Here is a 23,464-nt window from a genome sequence, read left to right as displayed (position 1 = left end):
AACAGATTAACACCAACGTTGTGGGGTTACATCCAGAAAAGGCTGTTCATAAAGGAAAGAGTAACTTGTTTTTCTGCATTCCTCATACATGTTACAATGCAAAACGACATGTTCAACGGATTCTATTGCTCCAGAACCACAGGGACAGATCCGTTCATTAACCGGGACCTTACTAAATCGTCCTGCTAGTAATGCTGATGGCAGCACATTAAAGCGAGCGAGGGTAAATGCTTTCCTATACTTGGGAGTGGTTAAAGCATGCAGATATGAAGCTGCAGTGAGCCCATAGTTATTAAAATTATTGTAGAGCAGTGAGAGCAAGATTTGTCAGCAGCAGTTCTTAAATGCTGTCGATCTAGGTCAATTAATCTTTGAACGACGAGAGATTGGGCCTTCTGGAGCCCATAGCTGCCCACAACTTCCACAGAGAAGCCCAGCCTAAGTAGCTTCTTCTCCATCTCTCTCCTCCAACGAGTGATCTGAGAGCAGTAAAAAGAGAGAGCTACCAGGAGCTGCAAGGAAGTGTAGCCATAACCATACTATGGCCATACTACCCTGAACACGCCCGATCTCGTCTGATCTCGGAAGCTAAGCAGGGTCAGGCCTGGTTAGTACTTGGATGGGAGACCGCCTGGGAATACCGAGTGCTGCATTATTATTATTGTTTATTACATTTATATACCGCCCCATAGCCGAAGCTCTCTGGGCGGTTTACAGAAGCAGAGGGAAACTGAGGCAGAGATAAAAGTGAAGGAACGTGTGCAAATGGAGCCATACACAGCACACAGCACACTCCTAAACGTGTTTACTCCGAAATGCATTCTGCTGAGGTTAACGGGACTTACTCCCTAGCAAATAAATGCGTTTAGGATTGCAGTCTTTGGCTGAGTGGCCATCTGGAATGTTTTCCCAGCGTGTTGGAGATTCTAACGCAATTCACAAGCGCGAGCACTGGCCGTCTCCACTTTATCCTGTTTAGTAAAACTTTGCCTGGGGAAACAGAAAGCGAGTTCTAGAGAGAGAGTTCTGAGGTTGTGACTTGTTTGTCTCTTCAGCCTCCAATCGCAGCAGCAACAGCCAAGAATCAATCCAGGAGTCCCATCAAGAGGCGGTCAGGGTTGTTCCCCCGTTTGCACACTGGATCAGAAAGCCAGGCAGAACCCCGGACTCGATGGTAATCGAATAAAGAAATACGGTTGTGGTGTGGTGTGTACTTTCCCAAGGGACTTTGATGGAGAGGGCAGCTACTACTTCTAATTTAGCTTCTCCGTGTAGCATTAGCCATGCCTGTTGTATTTCAAAACTGGTTGAGGACAGATAAGAGAAATCTGTGGAACTCACTGCCTCATGATGTGTGTACTGCCTTAGGTGGCTTCGAAGGGCAGCTAGAGAAATTTATGGAGGAGGAGGAGGAGGAGGAGGAGAAGACTAACAACGGCAATTAGCCTTGATGCCTATATAGAACCTCCATGTTCATGGGAAGTGTATCTCGGAAAACCAGTCGCTGGTGAGCAAGAGCTGAAAGGACTCTTGGGCTCATAGCTGGCTTGTAGGCTTCCCAGAAGGACGTGACTGGCCATGGTAGGAAGCTGGATGCGAGATGAGATATTTTGGTCTCATCCAGCAGAGCTCTTCTGATGTTGTTAATGCACAAAGCTTAGCTTTGGTGTACAGTATTGGCCGAGCCTCTTCCTCAAATAGTTGCATTAAACTTTGGATTACAGCCCTCCTCCATGGCTCAATATGACTTCCTGGGATGTGGGAAGGGCTGCTGCTGCTGCTGTGTTGTCTCTCACTAGGGCTGTGCACCTCCTCCCCGAACCGCTTCGGGTCCTGATCCGGACCTTCTGGATTGGGCCCGAATCGGTTTGGGTTGATCCGGACCTCCCCCGATCTGCTCCGGATCCGGAGCGAGATCCGGAAGTCAGAATCGATATTCAGCCCCCGTTTTGCCCCCCTTCCCCATTTACTTGCCTCCGCGGCGGGTGGCGGAGGCAGGTAAGTGGGGAAGGGGGACAAAATGGGGGCCAAATAAGCCCTCCTCCCCCTTACCTGGCTCCGCCGTCCACCGCTGCACGGACCGCAGTGGCAGCGGGCAGCGGAGCCAAGTAAGCCCCCTTCTCCACTTACCAGGCTATGCCACCGTCGCTGCATGGACCATGGCAGCAGCGGACAGGGGAGCCAGGTAAGCTCCCCTCCCCACTTACCTGGCTCCGAAGCGTCAGATTGGTCCAAATCGCTCCGGATCTGGGGTTCGGAAGTCCAGATTGGCCCGCTCCGTTTCGGATCTGGGGATCCGTAATGGAGCGGAGCACACCCCTATCTCTCAGGCACCTGAGCAATATATGAAGTCCAGTCCCAGCCTTATATTAAAGTCTGAAAACTGCGAGAACAGAATATTGACTAGGGCTGTGCATGGACCCCCCCCCCCCCAATCCTCTTCGCTCCTGATCCGCAAATTGCGGATCAGGCCCACTCCGCCCCACCTTGATCCCCCTAGGGTCCGCTCCGCTGTGGAGCTCCAGCTCCGAATCGGAGCTCCGCAGCGGCAGGGAGTGGCGCCAGGTAAGGCCCCCCTCCCTCCTCCCCCTTACCTGTGTCTGTCCCATCCTGTCCCAGCTTCACTAGAGCCCGCGGCTCAACCAGGAACTGTAGGCCCCGCTTGTGGCCTACACTTCCTGGTTGAGCCACGGACTCTAGTGAAGCTGGCGACAGGCCGCGATGGACGCAGGTAAGACTCCCCTCCCCCTTACCTGGCTCTGCCACCATCGCTGCATGGGCAGCGGCAGGGCCAGGTAAACCCCCCTCCCTCCTCCCCCTTACCTGCGTCCATCCGTGGACCCGCAGCTGCTTCAACTGAGCCTGAGGACTCAAACAGGAAGACCAGGCTGCAGTTGAGGCCTAGTCTTCCTGTTTGAGTCCTCGGGCTCAGTTGAAGCAGCCGCGGGACTGCGGACAGATGTAGGTAAGACCCCCCTCCCCCTTGGCCCCTTACTTGGCTCTGCCGCCGTCGCTGCACGGGCGGCAGCGGCAGGGCCAGGTAACCCCCCTCCCTCCTCTCCCTTACCTGCGTCCGTCCGCGGACCCGTAGCTACTTCAACTGAGTCCTTACCTGGCTCTGCCGCCGTCGCCGCATGGGCGGTAGCGACAGCGGCAGGGCCAAGTAACCCCCCCTTACCTTTTTTGCGGAGCTCCGGATTGAGGCGAAGGATCCGCCTTCACCTCGATCCGCTCCACAACGCTCCTCTGTTCCCCCAATCCTCTTCGCCTCCGCCTTAAGGGGAGGCGAAGGGCCCCCCCAATCCGCTTCTGCTTCTCCGGTCCGAGGAGAAGCGGAGCACACCCCTAATATTGACTGAGTCAGAGGCAAGAAGTGTATGTGCAAAACTGGCTTGTTTATTTATTAACTAAAGGTATGCTCCATTTAGTCCAGTGCTCCCAATCATCTCAAGTGTAGCTCTCTGCCTCTCTCTCTCTCTCTGTCTCTCTCTGTCTCTCTGTCTCTCTCTCTCTCTCGTAGCTGCTTTCTCTCAGTAGGGGCTTTCTACCTTTGCCTTATTCTTTGCTTTAGCAGTGTGCCAGCTGCTGTGATTTGGGCTACTTGCAGAGGCTTCAGGGGTGAGGAGCTGAAAGGTGGCTGTCAGGTGGGAGGGGGAGAAGAGGAGAATGCAGGAACAATCATCCAATTAGCTGTGGGGGGGAGGGGTCCAAGAAGAAAAGAGCAACATGATTGGCTAGTTGCAGTGGTGTACTGCACAGGTGCTGGAGATGGAGGGGAAATTGAATGTGTATACGCGTGTGAGAGGGTGTTGTGGACCTGCGCTGGGAGATTTTGCAGCACTGAGTAGAGCAGGGCACTCAAGAGCTTCATCCCACATACCCGTTTCCCTTGAATTATCCCCATAGCGTAAAGCTGTTGTTGTCATTGTTGTTGTTAGCTAAATCACACCCCTGGCGGCAGCGCTCCTAAGATCCTTTGCATACCAGGAAAGGGGTATAAAGGGGGGGGATGTAAAAAATCATTAAAAAATCAACGGATGACCCAATCCGATTCAAATTTGGTGTGCTTAAAGCCCTCCTTAATATCTATTACTGTGCCAATTTTGATGTCTTTATCTTTCAAACTTACGCAGATGTAAGCATTTGTTTAATTTGTACTTTAAACATATCAAATCCTCCTCTTGCGCCCCCAGTGGCCGCTCGGAGAACAACAAAAGATTTGCTCCTAAAGAGGTAGTAAAATACGCCGCTTCTTTTGGCTAAGAAGCCCAATTAAAGCAGGAGGCCTGGGAGTGCTTCACAGTCAAAGCAGATTATAAGCTGGAAAACTTCGGAGTCCTTTGCACGCAATTTGCAGTGATGGCACAGTATAACGCTGGTGTGATGAAGCTCTTAGTGATGAGAAAAGATTCATCCCAAGCCAAGGACCTCGTGACCCTGTCGAAATTTGCCTGCCTGGTGACTGGCTGATGATGGCATGGGGGAAGATGGGGAGGAGAGGCCCCCAAAGGCCTTCTGCCGAGTCTGGTGCATTGCTCTGTCACCTGGTGGGGGCAGGAGGACAGACCCACCGTGGCCCAGGAAGCCCCCCCAAGTGGCTCCGGTGGATGTGCCTGGAGCCAAACTGGCTCCCGCTTTTAAAAAAACAGGCAGGATCTTTGATCTTTTCTCCTCTCTTCCTAGTGACAGTGCCTCGGGAACACCAAAGACTCCCGAAGGAGGCCATCCTTCCCAAGAAGTGAAGTCGGAAGCCTCTTCGAACCCAAGCTCTCCAGAGATCTGCCCCAACAAAGAGAGGTACCTGGGGCTTGCCAGAGGCCACTGTTTGGCCAATGTGGGAGCAGAATGCTAAACAAGGTGGGCCTTGGGTTCCTCCAGCTGGGCTTTCCTTAGGCTCTTCAATGATTCCCCTCCCATTCACTTCAATGGAGCAGGGGGGACAAGAGAGACGTTTTCTGCACTTTCTCTGCCCTCTCCTCCCTTCTCCTGAACTGGGGAGGGTTTGGAGCTACCGGGGGTGGACCTTGGAGCTGTGCAGCATTGCTCACCCCAGGTGTTACGACCCTCCTCTTAGCCCACCTGCAGTCTAAGTACTCGTGTATGTGTCACCTGGTAGATAGCACCAGGGGCGGATCTACACAGAGTTGTGAAGGTGTCCTGAAGGCGCTTGCGTGCGCCTGCAGGGCGCCCCGAAACTTCTTGTGAAGATCCTGCCCAGATCTCTGGAGATTGGGGCGCACAAGAGCTCAAAGCGGAGAAGCTGCACGGCATGACAGAAAGGGAAAGGAGCGATGGAACGTTGACCCGGGAATGGAACGTTGACCCGGGAATGGAACGTTGACCCGGCAATCTCGAGTGGCCGACTCGCACCCCCTGCAAGCGAGCAAGAGTCGGCGTGACGCGCGCGGCCGGTGATGATTTCTCGGAAAAGAACGCACTGAGAAGAAGGCGACCGGCACTGCCCCCTCCGCATTGGCTAGCTCGCCTCCTTCTCTTGACTTGTCATTGGCTGGGAGTCCCCCGCGGGGTGGCGACCGCACATCCTCCCGGGCGCTTATAGATACAGATATTCAGAGTATATATTGGGCGAGCGAGCGAGCGACTCTGGCAGGATCTACACAAGGAGTTTCGGGGCGCCCTGCAGGCGCACGCAAGCGCCTTCAGGACGCCTTCATGACTTTGTGTCGATCTGCTCCTGGAATCACTCTTAGTTTTCCAAAATGAAGGTGCAGGGGAGAGGCCCCGTGCTTCCTAGCTGCCCCTGTGAAAGAAAGTAGGAAGAGGTATCCCCGTCAGGTGGGTCAATGAGAGCTCCTGTTGGGAGTTTCTTGGAAGGGTCTACGCTCTCTCAACCACGTTTCCTTGCGTTGTTGCGGCTTGCTAAGCCGGCACATATCCCACATTTCACTGATCAAAAGAGGCACAGTTCCATGTACTTGTAGACCCCCTCCCTCTCCATTCTCACATGAGGAATCATTGCCTGAGCCCACGCTGCCTCCCTCCTGCACTGGGGAAGGCTCTACTCCACTTCTTGTGGTGCTCTATTCTGCTATAAGACACCTTCTGTTTCTGATGTTCAGGTTGTGAGTGTTGTTGCTCAGGTAGCCAAAATAAATATTGTGCCCTTTAAATTGAAAAAAGGGGGGGACATCCCCGTTCTTTTCCTCCTTCCCCCCAGGGATGAACGGCCCCATTCCTTTCTTCCCCCCCCCTCCCCACCATTTTTAAAAAACTTTTCAGAGGCGCCAAGAAGGAAAATTTGCACTTGCCTTCCCTTCCGTGTGGGTGCAAGACACCTCCCATTGCCAAAGCGCCTCCATATAGCTGGGGGCCTGGACAGTAGGAACTGTCGGGGCGTACGTACACAGCTAGCATGCCCCTCTTGACGTGACATCAGCACCCATATATTCAGAGGTGTGCATACCACTGTAAGCACATAGGGGCTTCCATGCAACCAGGAACCTGCACAATCGGTGTTCCCAATCATCTATGGCAGATAGGGACTCCAGCGTCATCCCCCTCCCTACCTGTCCAGGGAACACGTGGAGCCTAATGTGCGAAAGAGACTCAGATTTTGGCAGAATTTCAAGTTTGATTTCTAAAAATAATTTCAGAATTATTTTATTTATTTATTTATTTATTTATTTCACTCATATACCACCCCCATAGCCAGAGCTCTCTGGGCGGTTTACAGAAATTCTAAAATTGAGATAAAAACAAGTATACAAAATTTAAAATTCTAAAACACAGAACATACATACCGTTAAAAAACTAAACATGTGGGTGATTAAGATGTGCCGCCATATGCCTGGGCAAAGAGGAAAGTCTTAACCTGGCGCTGGAAAGATAGCAGCGTTGGCGCCAGGCGAGCCTCGTCAGGGAGATCGTTCCACAGTCTGGGGGCCACCACATGAAAAGGCCCTGTCCCTCGTTGCCACACTCCGAGCCTCTCTCGGAGGAGGCACCCGGAGGAGGACCTTAGAGGTTGAACGTAGTGACCGGGTATATTCACGTCGGGAGAAGCGTTCCGTCAGGTATTGTGGTCCCAAGCCATATGAGGCTTTATAGGTCAAAACCAGCACCTTGAATTGGGCTCGGAAACATACAGGCAGCCAGTGCAAGCGGACCAGAGCAGGTGTTATACGGTCGAACCTTCTGGTTCCCCAAATCAATCTGGCCGCTGCATTTTGCACGAGCTGCAGCTTCCGAACCGTCTTCAAAGGCAGCCCTACGTAGAGCGCATTGCAGTAATCTAACCTGGAGGTTACCAGAGCATGGACAACTGAAGCCAGGTTATCCCTGTCCAGATAGGGGCATAGCTGGGCCACCAAGTGGAGTTTGTAGAAGGCACTCCGTGCCACTGAGGTCGCCTGAGCCTCAAGTGACAATGATGGATCTAAAAGAACCCCCAAGCTATGAACCTGTTCCTTCAGGGTGAGTGCAATCCCATCCAGAACCGGTAGAACACACACACCCATCCTATCAGTGGAATCACCTACTAACAGCATCTCAGTCTTGTCTGGATTGAGTCTCAGTTTATTAGCCCTCATCCAGTCCATTGTCGCAGCCAGGCACCGGTTCAACACATCCACAGCCTCTCCTGGGGGGGAACTACACTATTGCTTTTAAAGCGCTTTAAAGCACTTTGAAAACGTTTTGAAAACTGTATATGCAATGTGTCCTGGGCAGGATCTACACTATTCATTACACCGTTGTTTAAGTGCATTGTTGCGTCCTCCCTTGCTACGTTACAAAATGCAACTTGAGCCCAGTCAATCAAAATACCTTTTCTTCTATCATTTTACCCCGGCACACTCTTCTTCAAAACGTTCTTCATTATGCTCATACCAGCTCTGAAGTAAACCTCCTTCTTCCGGTGACTCTGAGCTAGACCTGCCGGGATAAGCCGGCAGGGAGGCAGGGCAACGCGTAGGGACGAGGGAAGCCCTGCAGCGTCTTAAAGGGGCCACGTGCACCCCGAAAGATAAGCGGTTTTTTTTAAAAATTAAGCCTCTGTCCCCTCTTTCACCGCCCTCCCTCCCCCTCCTCCTCATCGCGTTGTGCCAGCTCTCCCTCCCCTAGAAAAGCCCTCACTTGTCCTAATCAGGAAGCAAAGACCATGGTCACGAGACATGACTTTGAAAGACGGCATTGAAAGCAACGAAAGGTTGGGGCACATTGTTAGTTTTAAAACGATTTTAACAGAAAGTGGAACGGTTTTAAAAGTCAGAAGAAACGTAACAACAACAGCATCACGTGACTGCTGACGTCATCTCTGCCAACTTGTTACGTTTCATCTAGACAAATGTAGACGGGCCCCTGGGCTCCAACAGTTGTCAAAACTGTTATAAAGCGCTTTAAAGCGCTTTAAAGCTGTCGTGTAGATCCCCCCCTGCTGAAGATGAAAAGGAGAAATAGAGCTGCATGTCGTCAGCATACTGATGACAGCGCACTCCAAAGCTCCGATGACGGCACCCAGCGGCTTCATGTACATGTTAAACAACACCTGCCCCTTGGCTGCCAATTTCGGTTTGGGTGTTTTGTTCTTCTTTTCCTTCTTACAAGTTACCAGTGATTAAAACACAGAGCCAAACAAGCAAAGGAATTCTGATGTGTTCCTATGATTATGCTGGGGTTCCTTTGGCATTATGATTTAATTGATGCCCATGTGGGGCATATTATGGACAGCAATCTGAACCAAGGCAGGGAATTTTTTAAAAAGAATGGAATAATGGCGAATCGCTGCTGGAGAGATGCTGGTTTGGGAACTAAATTGGGTGTTTCAGAACTCCCAGATCTGGGGAGAAATTCGGAGAGGAAGAATTTGCTCAACGCCCCAGTTTTTAATCTTCTCCTTTCTTCTCGTTTGCTGCCAGGCCGTTTATCAAACTCAAAGAGAATGGAAGGTCAAATATCTCCCGTTCGTCCTCCAGTACCAGCAGCTTCAGCAGCACAGCAGGGGAGAATGAAAATATGGAAGAATACGAAAGCCTGGTATTGCGGTTTTCTCTTTCTGATATTGATTGGTCTTGGGGGGCGGCCGGGCGGCCATGTTTCCTGAGCCTAAGAGAAGTGTGTGACATTTTGGAATAAATGCCTCCTTTGCTTCTCCAGCTTCACCAGCATGCTGTCATTTTAGTTTTCCTAACAACCTCTCCATCCTCTCTTGCTGACACCCAATCAACTCCCTTCAGGGCCAGAGGTAGACCTAAGGTTTATCCTGGGATCATCCCGGGTTCGCCCCTGCCTGAGCCCTGGATCCCCTGTGTGTCACCTAGATGAACAGGTTTGACCCCTGGACGATCCAGAGATAAACCTTAGGTCTAGCTATGGCCCAAGTTGTTCCCCACCCCACACCCCACCCTCGAAGAAAGTTGAACGTTTAAACTCGTTTGGAACCTGGTTTGCATTCATCCAAAGAATTGACTGGTTGGTGCTTGTTACAATTCCATCTCCAATAGGGTTATGCATTCATTGTGGAGCAAATTAAGAATATCGACCAACTGAAATGGGGTCGGAGAAGGGCAAGGAAGATAGTTGGGGGTAAGAACATAAGAACATCAGAAGTGCCCTGATGCTGGATCAGACCAAGGGTCCATCTAGTCCAGCACTCTGTTCGCACAGTGGCCAACCAGCCATCGGCCAGGGATGAACAAGCAGGGCATGGTGCAACAGCACCCTCCCACCCATGTTCCCCTGGCCCATGTTCCCCAGTAGGCCCTATAGGCCCTACTTACCCTGTGGTGGCTGCACAGCGGTGCTACGTTGCTTATATGACGCAGCTGGCAACTCACAACCACATAGGCCTTTTACACCCCCCCCCCTGCGCTTTTTTGGCGGTGTGGCTTTACCATGGTATTTTTAGTTGCTCCAAGGTCTCCACGTTGTTTCGCCATCTGTCAGTGGTGGCCTCGGTTCGGGTTAAGCCAGCGGGCGTTGCTGGGGGCAGATGCAAATCCACAGGAACTCCAGGGGAAGCATGCTGCTGTTTAAATTTATTGTCCCTACCCCTCAGCAGCAGTGACGCCCCCTATCATAGAATCATAGAATAGTAGAGTTGGAAGGGGCCTACAAGGCCATCGAGTCCAACCCCCTGCTCAGTGTAGGAATCCACTCTAAAGCATCCCTGACAGATGGTTGTCCAGCTGCCTCTTGAATGCCTCTAGTGTGGGAGAGCCCACAAACTCCCTATGTTCCATTGTCATACTGCTCTAACGGTCAGGAAGTTTTTCCTGATGTCCAGCTGGAATCTGGCTTCCTTTAACTTGAGCCCGTTATTCCGTGTCCTGCACTCTGGGAGGATCGAGAACCCTCTGCTCATTGCAGGAATCCACCCTAAAGCATCCCTGACAGATGGTTGTCCAGCTGCCTCTTGAAGGCCTCTAGTGTGGGAGAGCCCACCACCTCCCTAGGTAACTGATTCCATTGTCATACTGCTCTAACAGTCAGGAAGTTTTTCCTGATGTCCAGCCGGAAACTGGCTTCCTTTAACTTGAGCCTGTTATTCCGTGTCCTGGCCCTCCTCTGTGTGAGAACCTTTTAAGTATTTGAAGAGTGCTATCCTGTCTCCCCTCAATCTTTCCTTCTTCACCCCTATCCCTAGTTGTAGACCAAAATTGCTAGGAGGACTCAGGTAGGGGGAAGGCTGCTTCAGCCTCCGACTGATCTCAGGAGCTTCCTGACATGTTTTCACCGACCTCCTCTATTTCCCACTGTGGCTCTTGGATGGACGTCCTCTGCGTAGCTACCTCCGCAGCATGCCAAGACTCAACTGACTCTCTCTTCCCTCCCACAGGGCAGCCTGCCCTCCACGGCATCACCTTTCAAGCAAGACGTCTTCATCTACAGCCCTTCCCAAAGCAGCGAGAGCCCAGTGTTAGCATCGGCTTCAACCCCAGTGATCATGAGTAGGAGCCCTACAGGTGAGCTGGTCCAAAGCCACTGAGGTGGAGCCCTTTATGTACAGGTGCTTTGAAGCAAGAGGTGGGCAGTGTTCTCATAGTGTTATAGCCTCTCCTGCATGGGGACAGCTTGGCCACGGTGGTACAGGCACCTCAAGACTAGATTACTGCAATGTGCTCTGCGTGGGGCTGCCCTCAAGAAGCTGGAGCTAGTGCAGAACGCAGCAGATCAGCTGTTGCCGGGAGCTACACCTTTTCCAGCATGCAACCCTTTTGCTGAGGGAATTCCACTGGCTGCCTATTCGCTACTGGGCCAGGTTCACAATTTTGGTACTAGTGTACAAAGCCTTCAACAACTTGGGACCAAGATACCGGAGAGCACGCCTTCTCCTTCACCAACCTGCCCAGCCACTGAGGTTACCTGAGGGCATTCTTCTACTGGTTCCACATGGACCTATGGTCCGATTGGAGTCCACCAGGAGAAGAGCCTTCGGTGTGGTGGCTCCCCTCCTATGGAACTCCCTCTGCCTCTGAAGGTTAGTCAGGCACCAACACTGTGTTGTTTTCGGCACTCCACAAGTTCTCCGCCTAGAAATAGGGTGGTGGAGAATTTTGAGAGGCCGTTTGCACACAGCTCTGCTCCCTATATAATGCTTTTATTTCATGGGGGCTACATGTTCAAGCCAGTGTCATGATGGCAAACAGCAATTTGAAAAGAATTTGGGAGATGTTGCAGTTTTATTCTTTTACTATGCTCAGCGCCATGTACATTGATGGTGCTAAATAAATAAATAAATAATAATAATAATAATAATAATAATAATAATAATAATAATAATGTCATCTGTTGCTTTTCCTGGACTGGCTGAGATCCATTCATTGATTTAATAATCTGGAACAAATATTGCTTTATTGAATTGTTCCAACAGATATCAAGAGCAGGAATTCTCCGAGGTCAAATCTAAAATTTCGCTTTGATAAACTTAGCCATTCAAGTTCCGGTCCAGTAAGTATAAACATATGAAGCGTTGCTTATATGGAATTAGGCTAGTGAGCCATCCAGCCCAGAATGGTCTATTGCAGCCTGCATTAGAGACACCTTCCAACTCTACTATTCTATGATCCTAACCCTAATCCGAATGTGTTGGATTGCAACTCCCATAATCCCCATGGGCATGCTGGCTGGGAATTATGGGAGTTGCAGTCCAGCATGTCGGGGAGTCACCAGGTTAGGAGAGGCTGGCTTTTATACCTGCAGGTGGGTCTCCAATGACCTCGGCCAACTTTGGCCTGGGCTCCTTCCACAGAAGGATGGGATGTAAATATTCATTAATGTTATCATGATCCTGATAGCTGGAGATGCCAGGTATTAAATCTGGGACCTTCTACCTGGAAGCCATGTCTTCTGCCGCAAAACTAGAACCTCTCTGTCATATTGGCATGGATATATCACTTCTTTGTGCAAAGCTGGAAGTTGACTTCATCTAGACCACCTCTGGCTACTTTCACTGGCTGTCTCTCTCTAGGCCCACTTGCGTCCTACTGCAGTGGCTGTCCTGTTGAGGTTGCCCCCACCATATTTATTTCTGGAGAGGGCATGCTGCCAGGCTGGCTGGAGCATGATTGTACATGGGGAGAGTCATTCCCACATGCTCTCCTTACTTAAATTGTGTGCCTCCCCGCTGCCATGCTGATCGTGCTGTGGAGGAGGGCATGCACCGATCAGCCGGGCAGCGGGGAGGCTTACAGACACAGGGACGTGGATGTAGGTGTGTGCATGAGAAAGCTGGAGAGGGGTGGGAGAAAGGACTATGTTTGGATGTGTCTGTGATTGACAGTGGTGGCTCACACTTGCATCCCTGACCCCACTGCCCCCACCTGCTGCGTGCTGCTCGTGGGAGCAAAACGTTTTTCCATCCCTGCTCTGAGGTCCTCCATAGAGTGAATAAGGCATGCCTGAACCCAGTTGAAGCAAACAAATCTGTTTTCTTTCCATGTAGACACACTAGCTGAAGGGCAAGTCTATGGGCCTGGAAAAAGGTAAGCATCTATTGCACTGATGTGGTCAATCTGGAATGCTTCTTTAGCCATAAAAATATTTTAAAAAAACAAAAAAACCATACGTATACAAAGCAAGATGGCAGGGAGAAGGCTGGCCAAATTCTGTTCTCCCTGACATACTAACTTTCTACGCACAAGGATTCAATCATAGGAGTCCCAACCAGCAATCTTTAGTAGGGCTGTGCTCCGCTTCTCCTTGGGTCGGAGAAGCAGAAGCGGATCGGGGTGCTTCGCCTCCCCTTAAGGCGGAGGCGAAGAGGATCGGGGGGCATCGGAGCGTCACGGAGCGGATCGAGATGAAGGTGGATCCTTCACCTCGATCTGGAGCTCCAGAAAAAAGGTAAGGGGGCTTTACCTGGCGCTGCCGCCGCCTGTGCGACGACGGCGGCAGAGCCAGGTAAGGGGGGAGGGGGGTCTTACCTGGTCCATCGTGGCCCATCGCTGGCTTCACGTGAGGTCGCGGTTCAACCCAGAAGAACAGCCTACACTTTCGGGTTGAGCAGCGGGCTGAAGTGAAGCTGGCGACGGGCCGCGACGGACCAGGTAAGTGGTGTGCGCGAGGGGGGGGGCTTACCTGACCCCGCCGCAACCACAGTTTGTGTGGTGACGGTGGCGCAGCCAGGTAAGTCTACGGCAGCCAGGTAATTCAATTCGGATCTGGAACTCCGTAACGAAGCAGACTGGGCCACAGGCGGATCGTGGCGGGGCGGATCGGCCTGATCCGGAAATTGCGCAAAGAGGATTGGGGTGTCCGTGCACAGCCCTAATCTTTAGTAAGGATGAAGTCTGGATTTATCTGTTGCTGTTCTGTGCCACGTTGGGATTGCCTTTAATCATTCCACTCCACTTCCTGTGCATTATCTCTGTGTTGTTGTTGTTGTTGTTGTTGTCATAATTGCTAACTATTTAGATGCATATTTTAAACCATGTTGAAATGTGTATTTGCTCTCGAATTAGTATTTAAAACACAGACGTTGCTATGTCTAAATTGCTGAGAAAATCCAGGGGCTAGCCACGTTCTGGTCTGCAAACTCTTTGGCCTAAGATGGGTTGCTGAACGCATCAGTCAAATGGTTTATTGTTGTCACTGATGGAGAGTCGGTTATTTTCGTAGATAACTGTTTTTAGCTATTTTACAGTTGTATGTTTTAATTTTGTTGTGAGATGCCTTGAGTCTTTTTAAATGAAAATCTTCATGATGATGATGATGATGGATATGATAACAACAACAGACGGATGGTACAATCTTAAACTGGTGCACGACCATTTTGTATGTGATCCCAGTAAATCTATTCCAGTCTATTTGCTGTGGCCAAAAATCCCCCAAAATCCACACAACTTTAGTATTCTTTCAATGTGTGGGTCATAAAAATGCTTAAGAAATGTTGCCAAGGCAGATTCATCATAGAATTTGTTAGGAGTGTGGATCCTAAAGTGGGCCCAGACGCATTCCACACATTAGTCCTGGAGGTCCAGATCAGGTGAGTCTGCTTTGGAAATTGAACTGACCAAATTCCTCCTTCCCCTTTCCCAGTCACTTTTAAAGAGGTGAATCACAGTGCAACCTACCAAAAAAACTACAACCCACTCCCACTATAGGAACTCTGCATTTTCAGAGAAAACTGTGTGGATCCCAAAGCGGCCCCTTTTGCTGCCAAAATCAAATGTGATGAAAATTTAGTACAGTCCTATGTAGGCAATCATGAACCTCGTGTGGCACAGAGTGGTAAGCGGCAGTTACTGCAGCCGAAACTCTCCCCACGGCCTGAGTTCGATCCCAGCGGAAGCTGGTTCTCAGGCAGCCGGCTCAGGTCCGACTCAGCCTTCCATCCTCCCGAGGTCGGTAAAATGAGTACCCAGCTAGCTGGGGGAAAGGTAGCCACGACTGGGGAAGGCCATGGCAAACCACCCCGCTACAAAGTCTGCCAAGAAAACATCAGCGAAAGCAGGCGTCCCTCAGCAATGACTCAAGTGCTTGCACGAGAGGTTCCTTTCCTTTCCTTCCTATGTAGGCAAGGGTTACATCCCAGCCTAATTTTTTATTCATTTTATTGTCTTTTGCAGGGCATTTCTGTTCCGTTTTTTCCTTTCTTTTCTTTTCTTTTGTAAGGGGGAAAAATGCTCTGTGCGAATGACAGCATCTATCTACGGCACAAAGCCCCACGGCCACGTATGAATTGAAGCAGATGTTCACTGAAGCAGATGTTTCCATGAGACCGCAAAGAAACTGTTATCTTCTCCTCAAAGAGAGAAGAGGCCTCTGGTGAGGAGTCAAACAGGTTGTGGGGCTCTCATACTCCTGCCCCATCTCTGTGGATTCAAAGGACGTTGCGTGGAGGAGATGAGTTTTCCACCACATATACTTGAATCAGCTTCTCTCCTCTTTCATTTGGTATTTCAACACTTGCTAAACTTCTGTGCTCTGTGTACTTAATTGTCGCTGTTTGACTTAAACTCACGAGCTGCTCTTTTTGTCTACTTTTTGAGAAAGTCGTTTTGGTAAATAATAATTATAATATTAATAATAATCCTTAGTTGTATTGTGGGCTAGTTTCTTACCTATCTGGGTCTTGATAGCCTAGTTTCAAGTGCCCTTTCCCCCTTTATGCTAACGTAACCTTCAGTCAGACTTGACTATTGCAATGTTCTTGCTGTGGATTTTTTTTTCACTTGAAGACAACTTCAGCTAGTGCAGAATGTGACATCCTACCTAAAGTCATAACGTAAGCCCTGCTGGATCAGACCAAAGGTCTACCTTGGCAGAATCCTGTTCCTCATCATGGGCATCTAGATACCTCTAGGAGAGAGGTGTTCAACTAGGTTGACCTAGGGTGACCATATGAAAAGGAGGACAGGGCTCCTGTATCTTTAACAGTTGTATTGAAAAGGGAATTTCAGCAGGTGTCATTTGTATATATGGGGAACCTGGTGAAACTCCCTCTTCATCACAACAGTTAAAGCTGCAGGAGCTATACTAGAGGGACCAGATTTAAAAGAGGGCAGGGCTCCTGCACCTTTAACTATTGTGATGAAGAGGAAATTTCACCAGGTTCCCCATATATACAAATGACACCTGCTGAAATTTCCTTTTCAATGCAACTGTTAAAGATACAAGAGCCCTGTCCTCATTTTCATAGGGTCACCCTAGTTGACCGTATTTGGGAAACCCAAAAAAGAGGACACCTAGTGGGGGTTTGGGAAAACACACTTTCTGGGGCCTCTGGAAAACATGTCATTCCCCACGCTGTCTTAATGCCGCCTGCCATTAGTGTGGTGGGGGAGAATGACACGCTTTCTGGAGGCCCCAGAAAGTGCACTTCCCTTTCCTCTGCTCCAATCGGCTCTTTTAAGGCCCCATTTGGGACGGAGGAGGAGAAAACATGTCACCCACCCGCCCACCCACCCACACTGCTCCAATTGCGGCCTTTGCTGTAATGTCCGGGAATGACATGCTTTCCCCTTTAAGGCCCCGGTTGGAGCCGTGGTGGTGGAGAATGACGTGCCTCCAGAAAGGCCCTCATTCCCCCACCATGCGTTATAGGAAATTATATATTTCCCCCCTGACACCCAAGACAGAACAGAAACCCAGACAAATCCAGGGGAAACCGGACAGTTGGTCACCATCAACGGCAATCTAAAAAGTTGAAATTCTCCTAAGGCGAAGCTACTCGGTGAAAGCTTTTAGCTGAACGAGGCTGGAATTTTTTGGCTTTGCTGTTTTTGCTTTTGGCCTGGCCACAACAAGAATGTGGCTCCCAGAGCTTCTTTAAAATGGAATTAGGCCCTCAGATGGAAAGAGGTTCAGCACCCCTGATCTAGGACAGGTGAACAGTCACTGCCTCTGGGGCACACTGCCTTTGAAGATGGAGGTTCCATTTGGCTCTCAAAGTCTACAAGCCAGTGTTAGACCTCTCCTTTTCCTCCTCCTCTTCTTCTTCCTCTTCCTCCATGGATTTGCGTAATGCCCAATTAAATCAACCCAACTGAATGGCTCTCAGAACATCTTGTGGTAGTGAACTCCATATATTAGTGGTGTGATGCATGAAGAAGACTCCCTTTAGTCTACTCCTAGCCTACACTTCATCAGTTTCATTGGGCAACACTGAGTTAGAGTATTATGGGAAATGGGAATGGGGGGAAAGACCCTGTATCCACTTAAACTATTCATTCAGTCATAGTCACAAACCCGAGGAAATTCCCCTGTATGTTTTTTAAGGTAAAAAGACCCATATGTTGCAGCCCTAGAGGAGGGGTGGGCAGCCAGTAGCCCTCCAGGTGTTGTTAGACTGTAGCTGCCATCAGTCCTACCCAGGATAATGGGACTTGCAATCCTTCATCATCTGGAGAGCCACAAGTTGCTTTTAGGGCTCAACCTACATCCTTTAAATTTGATTGTCAAAGGAGGGGTGTGTGTTCCTGGGCCCTCAGCAGTCTCATACTCAGCTGTCCATCTGTCAAATGTAAATAGCAGAGATGTGCCAGCTAACAAAAAAAGTGCAGTGGTTCAGGTGTAAGGCATGAGTGGTAGGATCCCATCATTGCAAATGGGCCAAGCAGGTACCCTCGTCAGGGGGCAGGAGGCCAGCGCTCTGCCGTCTGCTACCGGCTTCTTATCATTTTCTGGGCTTCTCTTGGTTTGGGAAGCGGTTGGATTTATTTTCTGCTGGGTAACCAGCATTTTCCCTCACACCTTTCTATGCTGTGCATCTTTCTGGCTGGGCCCTCCCCAGTGGAAGGTGGCTGAGCCATCTTTGGCTGCTTCCCGGCTGACACGGCACGTGGGCGTGCAGAGCCGAGAACAGAGCCAGCGATGAACAGCCTGTACAGATGAGTCATTAGCTGTGTCCTTTCGCACGCGCGCACCAAGTGCACGTGCTCCAGAAAACATCCTCCCCGGTGAAAATGTTCCTGTGTTTTTGGGTGAGGGTTCCTCTTGCAGATGAGCTGGACAACCATCTGTCAGGGCTGCTTTAGGGTGGATTCCTGCACTGAGCAGGGGGTTGGACTGGATGGCCTTGTAGGCCCCTTCCAACTCTGCTATTCTATGATTCTATGATTCTGTGAGGCAGCTGGGCAACCCTGTCAGGGATGCTTTAGGGTGGATTCCTGCATTGAGCAGGGGGTTGGACTCAATGGCCTTATAGGCCCCTTCCAACTCTGCTATTCTATGATTTTATGATTCTATGAGGCAGCTGGGCAACCCTGTCAGGGATGCTTTAGGGTGGATTCCTGCATTGAGCAGGGGGTTGGACTCGATGGCCTTGTAGGTCCCTTCCAACTCTGCTATTCTATGATTCTATGACTTACCCAGCTCAGGAGTGGCAAACATTTGATCTGTAATTCCAAAAGCCCTTTGCAAGTTGAGACCTCAGGCAAGGGTGAACTGTAGCTTCTCCAGTAGTCTGGTGTGGCACAAGTTGGAGAGAGAGGGTGGCATAAAGAGAGAGAGAGGGAGAGAGAGCGAGAGAGGGGGGGTGAGGTGGCCCACATTTATTTGCCTCTAGCCCTGCCTACTGCTGCTTTTGGCCCCGCCCACTGCTGGAATCAGGCCCTTCACAGACTATCCCTGAGCAAATGTGGCCCTTGACAGAAAAAGGGTTCCCCATGCCTGATATAGATGGTGAGATGTGAGTTTTCCAGAAGGGAGTCCCAAAATGGGGCGTGGGGAGGGACAGAAGGAATAACCCCAGTTGTCCTCCTCATTACAGTTCAGACTTCTCAGCTAGATGGAACATGGAGCGCTTTCTCAGTGCTAGAGCACGTGCTTTGTATGCAGAAGGCCCCAGGTTCTATCCCTAGCATCTCCAGGTAGGGCAAGGAAAGAATGGCTGGATGGACCAGTCATTAAGCAGTCAAGCTCAGCTTCCAATATGTTGCCATCCATTCCTTTTCTGCAACATGCCGTTGCAATTGTAAAGGGATATTGAGCTCTAAGGGTGTCTCGGGACGTATGTTTTCCGGACTTCCCTTAGAGGGGTTCAGATGAATGTGGGAGGTGGTCATGGAGCCCCACAGCTCACGCCATGCCCTGCAGTGCTCCCCACATCTGCACATGTGAGAAGGGTCTCAAAGCACCAATCCTGCCTGGACCAGTCGGGATTGAAAAGCCCCTTTTAAGTGAAGAGAAAGTGGGCTTTAGTTGTGATATTTTGTATTTTATCATGCCTGAAGACAGCACTCTCCTTTGGGCCACAAAGCCAGCCTGAAGAAGAGCTTCCAACCCAGCCCCCAACCCCGGCCCTTCGATACGTCTGCAACAGAAAGATGTTCTACCGTGGTTCTTCCCCCATCAAGATATGCGTCTGGTCTCCAGACCCTGGCCATAAAACGGGGCATGAAAGTCACATCATTTGAAGCACATTGGTCAAAACACTCTGATTTTTCCATTAGCACCCTGCACCCTGGGTCCAAATTCCGTTTCTTCTGAACTTAGCAGCAATTTTCACAGCAGCTGCAGGGAGGCAGTTGATTCTCCTAGCAACGATATAGTGTTGTGAGAGCTCTCTGTCATAACGCGAAGTATTTTGGCCCGGCGTGGTTCTGAACGGGCACTTAAGACCCAGTCGCTGTACAAAAGACCTGTTCCTGGTAGAGATGAAAAGGGCTGGAACGGATTTGTTGATTTGGCTCAACACCACTGCCTGCATTTTTTTGGACCCTCCTTGCAGGTGTGGCTGTGGAGATGGTCATTTGCCACTACACCACTGGAAGCTTGCATTGAACTTCTGATGTCCCAAAGTCAGGGCCAAATGAAGCAGGATTGCTTAAATCACATCTGCCTCATACAATCTCAGAATCAGAATTGAAGAGTTGGAGTGGTCCAGTGGAGGCTGGTGGCTCCAATGTCAGTGAATCCGCTCTGGGCTTCAGTCAGGACTCTAACAGAGCTATCCAAGATGTGAAGCCACCGGCCTCCACTGAAGTGGCCTAATTTTAATACCAGTAAGTGAGGAGAGCTGTCCTCTCCCCTCCAGCGCTCCCTACAGTCCATCAGCCCAGGCGTTTCACAGAATCTCAGAATCAGAATTGTGGAGTTGGAAGGGACCACAAAGATCACCTAGTCCAACCCTCTGCAAGATGCAGGAAAACCAGTTAACCATGAGAGGTGGGCTGTCCAGCCTCTTCCTAAAAACCTTCAGGGATGGAGAACCCACAACCTCCATAGGTAGACTGTTCCACTGTTGCACAGTTCTTGTCATCAGGAAATTCCCCCTTAAATTTCATTGAAATCTAGGTAGCTGTAACTTAGACCCACTATTTCGGGTCCTGATTTCTGTGGCCATGGAAAATAGTTCTCGGCCATCCTCCCTGTGGCCCCCTTTGATGTACCTGAACACTGCTACCCTGTCTCCCCTCGGTCTTCTTTTCTCCAGACTGAACACCCCAAGTTTATTTATTTATTTATTACATTTTTATACCGCCCAATAGCCGAAGCTCTCTGGGCGGTTCACAAAAATTAAAACCATAATAAAACAACCAACAGGTTAAAAATCAAAGTTTAAGCAAAAAGGAACCCTAGACTTAAGTGTTCGCAATGTTATAAACGAATGCAGCCTAATCGTAACACAATATTTCAGGGCGTTATAATACAACAGTTGATGTGTCAGCCTTCCAAGAACTTTTTTTTTTGGTAGCACCAGCTTTCGGGTGACCTGTTTTTCCTGTTTGCATCAATGGGAGTGACTTCCTCTACCTGCAGCTGCTGTAGAGTTTGCTGGTATTATCGGCACGGCATCGAAAATGGATTAAATCTAAGAAGTTCCTTCAGCCTGTCCTTATTTGACTCCTCGCTGGCTCACATCCAGTTGGGGAGATCTTTGGGTGACTGACTGTGGGAAATGAAGGTGGAGGAGCCAGGATGGCTCAGCAACTGTTGCCCACAAGCGGAGCATGAAGGCAATAGCCTTCCCTCCACCTTGGCCACCAGCAACCATGATTCAGAGATAGATTACTTTTAAACATGGTGGTTCCAATTATGAGCCATTGTGGTGGATAGTTGCTGACAGGCGTGTGTGCTAAGAATTGATCTAATCCTTTCTAAGTCACTATTTTGCTGGAGCAGCTAAAGTTCATCCAACCCAACGTCTTGTTTTCCGTGGTGGGCAGTCACATACCACCAGGAAAATTTCAACCCAAGGTCTTGTTTTCCATGGTGGGCAGTCACATACCACCAGGAAAATTTCAACCCAAGGTCTTGTTTTCCATGGTGGGCAGTTACTTACCACCAGGAAAATTTCAACCCAAGGTCTTGTTTTCAACCCAACATCTTGTTTTCCATGGTGGGCAGTCACTTACCACCAGGAAAATTTCAAGTTGGGCCAGAAACCAGCAGCTTTCAACATTTCCTGTTTGTTGTGGTATTCAAGGTACACTACTTCTGAACTTGGAGGTTCCATTGGCTTGTCAGAACGAAGAAGCGATTTATAGTAGAGATGGGTGAGAAATTCATTTGGTTCATGATTTTGGTAAACATTTTTCCATATCAGGACAAAAAGAACTTGAGGGTTTTTTAAAAAAATGAATGTGGGAGAAATTAAACTGAGAAATTTATCCATCCAGGCCCAGGGTCTTAAGCGCTCAGCTCCCCCCAAAAAAACACTAATCTGGATTTGCATCCCTGAATATTCAGCCATGCATTTATGTGTTGAATTAGGGTTGCTACCTGTCTTTTCGGACAGGCTCTCCATTGCCAACAGTGCGATATGGCTGCAAGAAAGGCAAATGCTATTTTGGGCTGCGTTAATAGAAGTATAGCTTCCAAAGCATGTGAGATACTGGTTCCTCTCTATTCAGCCCTGGTTAGGCGTCATCTAGAGTATTGCGTCCAGTTTTGGGCTCCGCAATTCCAGAAGGACGCAGACAAGCTGGAGTGTGTTCAGAGGAGGGCAACCAGGATGATCAGGGGTCTGGAAACAAAGCCCTATGAAGAGAGACTGAAAGAACTGGGCAGGTTTAGCCTGGCGAAGAGAAGATGGAGGGGAGACATGATAGCACTCTTCAAATACGTAAAAGGTTGTCACGCAGAGGAGGGTCAGGATCTCTTCTCAATCCTCCCAGAGTGCAGGACACGGAATTACGGGCTCAAGTGACAGGAAGCCAGATTCCTGCTGGACATCAGGAAAAACTTCCTGACTGTTAGAGCAGTACGACAATGGAATCAGTTACCTAGGGAGGTGGTGGGCTCTCCCACACTAGAGGCCTTCAAGAGGCAGCTGGACAACCATCTGTCAGGGATGCTTTAGGGTGGATTCCTGCCTTGAGCAGGGGGTTGGACTCGATGGCCTTGTAGGCCCCTTCCAACTCTGCTATTCTATGATTCTATGGCAGGGTCATCATTGCCCTCTCTGTGCTGGGAATAGCTGGACCTGTTGTATTTGACCAATGCTGATGGGTGGAAATTTTGTTTCAGTTCATTTGGGGGAAGGATTTACCAAAACCCCCACAGTTCTTCACATTCAAAAGAAAAAGAACTTGAGATATTTTTTTAATAAAGGAATTGATTGTGGGAGAATGCAAAACTGTGTGATTCGACCATCCCTAATCTTTAGCCTCAGTATGTTCCGTCTCCTTTGAGAGCCAAGCAAGATGGCGCTGCCCACCTCTGCATCTCCTGGCAGTGAAGACCACCGGTAAATGATGCATGAAGAAATCCATGTTTATGTCAGTTCAGAACTGACTGTCAATCCATTTCATTGGCTAATTCTGCATTCTAGCCTTTTGAGTAAGGGACAAAAGAAAGAAAGAAAGAAAGAAAGATGGAAAGAAACCTTCAAACTCAGCTATTTGCACCTCTTCATATCAGACTCCCCAATGTACACGTTAAATTTCATTCATTCTTAAATTACCATTTGTTTTGCTTTTCGAACGGAAAGAAAATCATAAAGCATGTACTTCTGTCTCTTTTTTAAGGTTTTTTATTCTCCCTCCCCCCCGCCACAAGTGTAGCATGATAACAAAAGATATCTGTTTAATGAAAATGCTGAATTTTGAGGGGATCAAAAGGTCTCCTGCCCAAGGCCTCATTTATTTCAATACAGCAGGACAACGTCCCCCTCACTCATTCTCATGACGTAAATAAGGGTTGGGGGAAGGGAACTTTGCGTGCAAGGTGTGGGGGGGATTCTTTAAAAGTCTCTGACAAAATGAAATATTTTTCTTTTTTGTGTCAAGAGGCAATGCTTTGTAGCTGGTTGCTGATGTATGTTGTAAATAATGTATATTTAATTTATTGCTACAGTAGCATCTTGTATTTGTTATTGTATAAAATAAATTCTAAAGAAAGGTCAGAAATGTATATTTTGTTGCTTAAATGTGTCTTTGCAAAATTCACAATTAAAAAAAGATATTTTGTGTCCATCTGTCTCTCAAGACTTTGTGTTCACACAGACGTCACAGAATCAGGGCCAAGGAGGTGGCAAGGCTTTGGGTAGGACCCACCACCTCCACCACTTTCCCATGGAAGGGACATTCCGTAAGCCACTAAGCCAAATTTTCATGAGCAA

At 49.3% G+C, this 23,464-nt stretch overlaps 1 protein-coding gene and 1 non-coding gene across 4 annotated transcripts in view; both read left to right on the top strand.

The window, feature by feature from the left end:
• The window catches only part of RAP1GAP2 (RAP1 GTPase activating protein 2), a 141,349-nt gene extending 125,576 nt beyond the window's left edge, over nt 1-15,773 (top strand). For 2 of the 3 annotated variants that reach the window (XM_063146834.1, XM_063146836.1), the window contains 7 exons: nt 1,056-1,174; nt 4,684-4,797; nt 8,877-8,994; nt 10,796-10,922; nt 11,831-11,907; nt 12,902-12,941; nt 15,027-15,773. In XM_063146834.1, coding sequence (XP_063002904.1) covers nt 1,056-1,174; nt 4,684-4,797; nt 8,877-8,994; nt 10,796-10,922; nt 11,831-11,907; nt 12,902-12,910 — 564 coding nt within the window. In that variant the 3' untranslated portion in view covers nt 12,911-12,941; nt 15,027-15,773. The remainder of the gene's footprint in view (nt 1-1,055; nt 1,175-4,683; nt 4,798-8,876; nt 8,995-10,795; nt 10,923-11,830; nt 11,908-12,901; nt 12,942-15,026) is intronic. The other variant, XM_063146835.1, reaches the window with a different exon arrangement.
• Nucleotides 538-656, top strand: LOC134412827 (5S ribosomal RNA). Its single transcript, XR_010026434.1, has one exon. It is a non-coding gene; the product is annotated as a 5S ribosomal RNA (ribosomal RNA).
• Nucleotides 15,774-23,464: the final 7,691 nt, after the last annotated feature.

The sequence above is a fragment of the Elgaria multicarinata genome, chromosome 22, assembly GCF_023053635.1.
Source record: "Elgaria multicarinata webbii isolate HBS135686 ecotype San Diego chromosome 22, rElgMul1.1.pri, whole genome shotgun sequence".
NCBI classification, from domain to species: domain Eukaryota; kingdom Metazoa; phylum Chordata; class Lepidosauria; order Squamata; family Anguidae; genus Elgaria; species Elgaria multicarinata.
Note: the sequence above shows the minus strand (reverse complement) of the source record. Positions and strands in the feature narration are given on the sequence as shown.